Source organism: Hyla sarda, unplaced genomic scaffold, assembly GCF_029499605.1.
Source record: "Hyla sarda isolate aHylSar1 unplaced genomic scaffold, aHylSar1.hap1 scaffold_635, whole genome shotgun sequence".
NCBI lineage: Eukaryota > Metazoa > Chordata > Amphibia > Anura > Hylidae > Hyla > Hyla sarda.
In genome coordinates this window covers 112536-119666 of record NW_026610650.1, presented here as the reverse complement: position 1 = coordinate 119666, position 7131 = coordinate 112536, and the positions used below count along the sequence as shown (strand labels likewise).

Sequence of the window (7131 nt, the reverse complement as noted above, 5' to 3'; positions counted from 1 at the left end):
ACTGGAGAGGTGACACTGCTGGGACATTATACAGTAATGGAGGGGTCTGGTGATGACTGGAGAGGTGACACTGCTGGGACATTATACAGTAATGGAGGGGTCTGGTGATGACTAGAGAGGTGACACTGCTGGGACATTATACAGTAATGGAGGGGTCTGGTGATGACTGGAGAGGTGACACTGCTGGGACATTATACAGTAATGGAGGGGTCTGGTGATGACTGGAGAGGTGACCCTGCTGGGACATTATACAGTAATGGAGGGGTCTGGTGATGACTGGAGAGGTGACACTGCTGGGAATGCTGGGACATTATACAGTAACACCACTGGAGGGGTCGGGGTGATGACTGTATCATTATGTGTCAGGTTCCTATAAGGTGTCAGGACGTGGCGGACTATTTCTCCATGGAGGAGTGGGAGTATGTAGAAGGACACAAGGATCAGTACAAGGATCAGGTCATGATGGAGGATCAGCAGCCCCTCACATCACCAGGTAATAGACATGACTATATACACACGTCCTCTCATTATTTGTATGTAAAGAATGAATTCAGTCTCTGTATGTGTTCCCTACAGTCAGAGCCAATAGGAGAACAGCACCAGAGAGGTGTCCCCGTCCTCTTCTTCCACAGGATGATCAGGTAGATGGAGATATTCCCTATGATCTGTAGAAGGGCTGTGAAGCTCTTGTGGTCAGTCCCCTCACCCTCCATGACTCCTCATCTCCTGCTCATCTATAACATCCCACGTGACTTCTCCTACTGTCTGATGATGTTTACAATATTTCTTCCACATCTTATGAATCAGGGTGAAGATCTGAACAATATTAATGCTCCAGAGACAGATGTGAGCGGTGATGAGCAGTATAAGGAGGACATTCCAACAGGAAAAGATCTGAACAATATTAAGGCTACAGATTTGAAGGAGGAAGAGACAGATGTGAGCGGTGATGAGCAGAATAAGGAGGACATTCCGACAGGAAAAGATCTGAACAATATTAATGCTACAGATATGAAGGAAGAAGAGACAGATGTGAGCGGTGATGAGCAGAATAAGGAGGACATTCCAACAGGAAAAGATCTGAACAATATTAAGGCGACAGATATGAAGGAGGAAGAGACAGATGTGAGCGGTAATGAGCAGAATAAGGAGGACATTCCGACAGGAAAAGATCTGAACAATATTAATGCTACAGAAATGAAGGAAGAAGAGACAGATGTGAGCTGTGATGAGCAGTATAAGGAGGATATCCCGACAGGAAAAGATCTGAACAATATTAATGCTACAGATAGTGAGGAAGAAGAAGAGACAGATGTGAGCGGTGATGAGCAGTATAAGGAGGACGTTCCTACAGGTAACCACCCAGGTGAGTAGTAACAACTTAATATAGAGAAAAGTCGCAGATTCTTCTGCTGTAATAATTGTGTAGAATTTTTTAATCTCTCTGTCCTGTCTCTTGCTGTATATTCTTCTATTCAGCCAAAGTGCAAACTAATGGGGCCCATGAGGCACCTCTTTAACTGTCCCAGGGGATCATTTTACACTGTGGTTTAGGGGTTTATTGTCATTTATTATTCACTGTAACGTATGTAATGCCATTTGTTGTTCTTCTGTGCCAATGGTTCTGTTACACCACACCTCTACGGTTCCTTCTAGGGATTGCCCGGTTTTGTACTATTCTTGCTGTTTAAGGGTAGTGGTTGGGTAATCTCCTCCGGTCATGAGTTTCCACGTGTTTCACTGAGGGATCCCGTTCCTATAGGTACCCATCTAGTTATAGTTGCTGTAGGATTCCCCTGGAGGCCCCTCTTTACGTGTAAATTCTTTCCCTTTCGTTTAAGCCCAGTTGATTGGTTTATGTCGGGGGTCTGGGGTGGGAGTTCTAGTCACCCACATGTCCGAAAAAAGTGGAGTCCTTTACCCAATTTATGGCCGCCCCTATTCTATTCTGGGGATTTTTTTTTTTTCTGTTCTTGCCCTTTTTCGGGTTGTCTTTGTTTGTTTCTGTGTTTTTGCCTCCCCCCCCCCCCATGTTCTTCTCATGATGTCAGATCCTTTTCTGTTTTACCTTCCTTGTATTTCTGGTTCCATCCAATGTTTCCTCCTCGCCTTCACCTATCTTTGGTCCTCTTGTCCTTCATGCTCTCCTCGCCCTCATAGCTATTGTCTCCTCAGTATATGTTCCCCGCTGCTTTCTCTTGCCCCCCGGGGGACGTTAGCTCACCATGTGTAAGTTGGTGATGTGGAATGTTAAGGGTTTATGCTCCCTACAAAAATGCATAAAAATTCTGCGCTTTTTGAAACGCCTGCGTCCGGACATGGTCCCTCTCCAGGAAACGCATCTAACGGAGCAGGATTTTCAGAGAATGCAGAAGTTGTGGGTGGGCAAGGTGTTTGGCAGCCCAGTGGCGGACGGCAAATCGGGAGTTGTAACGTTGCTTCACAAGTCTTTCTCGCACCACATCCTCTCACACGAAAGGGATGACGAGGGGTGTTTTTCTCATTTTCAACTAGTCCATAATGGTACCACATATCACGTTTATAATGTTTATGCTCCTAGTGGTGATAACTCTTCCTTCTTTGCATCTTTAGCAGATACAGTCAGTAGGTCTAATGGAGCGCACACCATCCTGGGTGGGGACTTAAATACAGTGAATAGACCATAGACGCTCAGCTCACATATCTACCATCCCACATCAGAGTGACAGGGTCCTCCCTCCTTTCCTGACACAGACGGGATTGATAGACTCTTGGCGGCACTTCTCACACGTACAGGGTTCATGGTCTCGCATTGACCATTTCCTAGTCAGTCCCCTTGTGTGCTCTCGCTTGAGAGAAGTGGACATACGGGACCTGGTCATTTCGGATCATGCACTGGTGGTCTTGGAGCTCCTGCCATCATGCACAAAGGGTTCTGACATCTTGTGGCGGTTTTTGTCTTATTTAACGAAAGATGAATCTTTTCTAAGTTTTCTCAGGGGGTGGGGGCTGGAATTTCAAACGGACAATGCATCCCACATTGACAATCCCTCTCTGTACTGGGAAACTGCTAAGGCGGTACTTAGGAGTAAAATTATGTGTTATAGTAACTCCGTCAAAAGTAATACTCTGGAGGGTCATGCAATGGCAAGCGCAGCCTTAGCAGAAGCTTACTCCTGCTTTTTAGAGTCCCCCACCGTAGATCATAAACTCAAGTGGCAGGCAGCAAAATCCTTGTATGAACTCTGGTTGGATAGGAAAGAGAGAATCCATAGGTCTCACTTTGAAGTAGTTATGTTTTGGCAGGGAAATAAGGCGGGACGTTTGCTAGCACGTATAGTGAAGGAGTCACGCATGTGTAATGCATGCGTAATGCAGGTAATGCATAAGCCGCACTCAGTTAATGGCATCTTGGACTCCTACTATGCTGCTCTCTATTCTTCCCCGCTCTGAGGAAGGGATGCCGTTTATGGAGGGGCTCACCCTACCATCTTTATCTGATGAGCAGCAGCAGGAGCTCAACGCAATGTTCCAGTGGAAGAAGTAGCCACTAGTATATGCGCTGTGGCAAATGGGAAAGCGCCAGGGCCAGACAGCTATCCTGGCAAGTTTTACATTAATGTACTCCCCAATCCTGACAAGGACCCTTTAGAACCTGGTTGTTATCGCTCTGATCAACCAGGATGGGAAGTTATTATCTAAGATCCTGGCAGATCGCCTGGCTAGATTTTTACCTTCCCTTATTGGTGACCATCAAGTGGGGTTCGTGAAAACCCGTTCGGCGGTCATGAATATTAGGAGGGTACTGGCAGTATTGGACAGTGTTTGGGGCCAGTCCCAGACAGCAACCCAACCCGCATTGTTTGCTTTGGATGCTGAAAAAGCTTTTGACAATGTTCGGTTTGACTGGCTGCGGCTGGTCCTGACAAAGTTTGGGATTGTAGGTCGATTTAGCTCCTTTACAGACTGCCTATGTGATGGTCTCAGGGCTAGGGTACATACCCCAGGCATCTTATCCACTCCCCTCCAGTTTGCGAAAGGAACACGTCAGGGTTGTCCCTTATCGCCTTTATCGCCGCTATTTGATCTCCTCTGATATCTACAGGGGTATAGCCAGGGGCACCCAGGAGATCAAATTGTCCATGTGTGCCGATGATGTATTACTTTACCTAACCACCCCAAGGAGGCTGTCCCTAAAATTCTGAACTTTCTATCTTATGCCGGAAGCTTTACGGGCTACAGGGTCAATGTCGCCAAGAGTATGCTTTGGGTGCAACTCCTCCTGGGTGGTGTCTTGATACAAATGCCTTGGGTGTTACAGTGGCCTCTGCTTCCATAATGTATCTAGGCATTCGCATTGGGAAGACTCCTGACATGCTTTATTCACTCAACTACACACCCCTCTTTCAGCGTATTTTTGTGGAGATGAAGCGCTGGGAGCCCTTGCCCTTATCTTTCCTGGGTAGATGCCATCTCGTTAAAATGATTAGTTTCCCCGCTTGTTGTACCCCTTGCAAACTCTCCCACTTCTACTTCGGCATGATGACATTAGACGCCTCAACGCAGCCTTTTAATGCTTCCTATGGCAGGGCGAGCTCCCGCGCATAGCTTTACAGAAGCTCATGCTTAGCAAGGTTGAGGGGGGAGTTAATTTCCCAAACATCAGGGGCTATAATTTGGCTTGTTTGTTTCGCCTCGCACTTGATTGGCTGCACTCCTCTGACTACTTCTCCAATCTAGCGGTGGAAACAGCGCTGGCCGCCCCATGGTCTCTACCGACACTGCTTCACACTTCATAAGCTATACTTCGGGTAGGGATCAGGGGCTCAGTGCTACTGCGAGATACCATAGTGACGTGGAAGGAAGTGCGAAAAGTTTTTGGCCTTCCGTTTCTGGTATCCAAAAGGATGCCCTTGCTTGACCACCCAGAATTCCTGCAGGGTAAATCTTCTCTGTGGTTGAAATTGTGGCTTTCTAGAGGGTCTCTGACGGTGGGGGCAACTGATTTGTAGTGATGACCGTAGATGGCTCACCCCTGGAGAAATGTTCTGTGTGTTTAACCTCCCCCTGTCCCACACTCTTTATGCCAATCAGGTAATGCCTTTTGTTCGTCTAGATATCGGAATCTGTCGAAGGAAGCCCCAAACCACATTTTAGATGACATTATAGGCAATGAACCCTATAGAAGGTCGATCTCTGACTTGTACGCAGCCTTCCGTAACCGCTTCCTAAAACTTGATCCCAAACATGTATTTCGGACGTGGGAAAGATGGACACGGCACACAAACATTACTGACGTAGTGTTGAGCGGGTCTGTACGGAAAAATGTTATCGATGAGAGGTGGAGGGAGACATACTTCAAGGTCGCTCACGCTGCCCTATATGGCTTCAACATCTTGCCCTCCCATAACTTCCCAGATAGGATCACTCATTGCCCTAAATGAAGTACCCCACTTACAAACATGTATCATGGCATCTGGGAGTGCTAACACTCAGCGATATACTGGCGTCTCATACAATCGTACATATGGGATCATTGGAAGGTGTGGGTCCCTTTTACACCGCAATCGCTCCTATTTCACCAATTAATTGCGCCCACCGGAGGGAGGAGGGGAAGGGGAGAAGAGGTTTCCTCGGTTTGTCCATATAGTTCATTTAGTTGCCGTGCGTTGTCCAAATGGTTAGATACTACCACTCCAGTTTTGCCTATGCTGATTGCCCAATTGAAATAGTTTCTAGACGTAGATCACTTAGATGCCGAGAGACATTCAGAAACTGGCACTAAACGTTTTTTCTAAAAATGGAAATCCTTTCTTGTTACTCACTTTTACTCTCGGGGGATCATTGAGATTGTACGACCATTTAGATACACCACTTGGGGTTCTCTAGGGGCACTAAGTTTACCAGATGAATAATACTGAATACAGGCTGACCATTTATTTTGAGCACTATGGCTCTCGGTTTGGATGCCCTGGGAGTCAGAGGAGCACCAGCAGGGTCCGAGTGAGGCTCCCATAGTGAGGAGCTGCACTTTATGCTTGTCTACATGGTTTGGGGCCAGGGGAGGCATGTGGTAACTCTGTCTCCCCATCGACGACACCTATGATGACTGCGCGGTGATCGATGTCAATTTCTCCTAAGATGCCTTAGTGCACTTTTCAAGGACGTTGAGAGACTATGCTATTTTCTACTTTTCGTTTGGGGGAGGAGGGATTTATATTATAGGGATTATGGTACCTGGGTGAAGAAGCTTTATGCGCTCTTTACATTCTCGGAGATGCCATGTTCTCTGCCTATGCTCTTATGCATCTTGTTCCACTGTATAATTTTGTTTTATATTTACTGTTTATTGAAAATTGCTTAACCTCTTAAGGACGTAGGGCATACCTGTACGCCCTACGCCCGGTCCTGGTATTTAAAACGGGGTCACTCTAATGATAGCGGGGACCCTGGGCCAATGATCAGTGCCGCGCGCTATTAACCCTTTAGACGTGGCGATCAAAGTTGATCGCCGCATCTAAAATGAAAGTGAAAGCTTCCCTGCAGCTCAGTTGGGCTGATCGGGACCATCGCGATAAAATCGCGATGTCCTGATCAGCTAGGATGCAAGCGGAGGCCCCCTTACCTTGCTCTGTCGCGTCCAATCGCTGATTGATTGCTCCAAGCCTGAGATACAGGCTTGAGCAATCGACCGCCTATAACATTGATCCATGCAAAGCTATGGCTTTGCTGGGATCAGTGTAAAAGATGAGTGTGTGCAGTGTTATAGCCCCCTATGGGAGCCATAACACTGCAAAAAAAAAAGTGAAAAAAAAAGTTAATAAAGGTCATTTAACCTTGAATTTAACCCATAAAAAAACTGAGTAAAAATAAACACATATGTGGTATCACCACATGCGGAAATGTCCGAATTATAAAAATATATTGTTACTTAAACCGCGCGGTCAATGGCGTACGTGCAAAAAAATTCCAAAGTCCAAAACAGCGTATTTTAGTTTTTCACTTTTTATATCATGAAAAAATTAATAAAAAGCAATCAAAGTCCAATCAATACAAAAATGGTACCAATAAAAACTTCAGATTACAGCGCAAAAAATTAGCCCTCATACTGGCCTGTATGCGGAAAAATAAAAAAGTTATAGGGGTCAGAAG

The 7131-nt window shown here is 46.1% G+C and overlaps 1 protein-coding gene across 1 annotated transcript in view; it reads left to right on the top strand.

The window, feature by feature from the left end:
• The first annotated feature begins 413 nt into the window (after nt 1-413).
• Nucleotides 414-7131, top strand: part of LOC130342044 (oocyte zinc finger protein XlCOF22-like) — an 81485-nt gene continuing 74767 nt past the window's right edge. Inside the window, exons 1-3 of the mRNA XM_056554247.1 lie at nt 414-493; nt 577-641; nt 808-1366. Coding sequence (XP_056410222.1) covers nt 460-493; nt 577-641; nt 808-1366 — 658 coding nt within the window. The 5' untranslated portion in view covers nt 414-459. The remainder of the gene's footprint in view (nt 494-576; nt 642-807; nt 1367-7131) is intronic.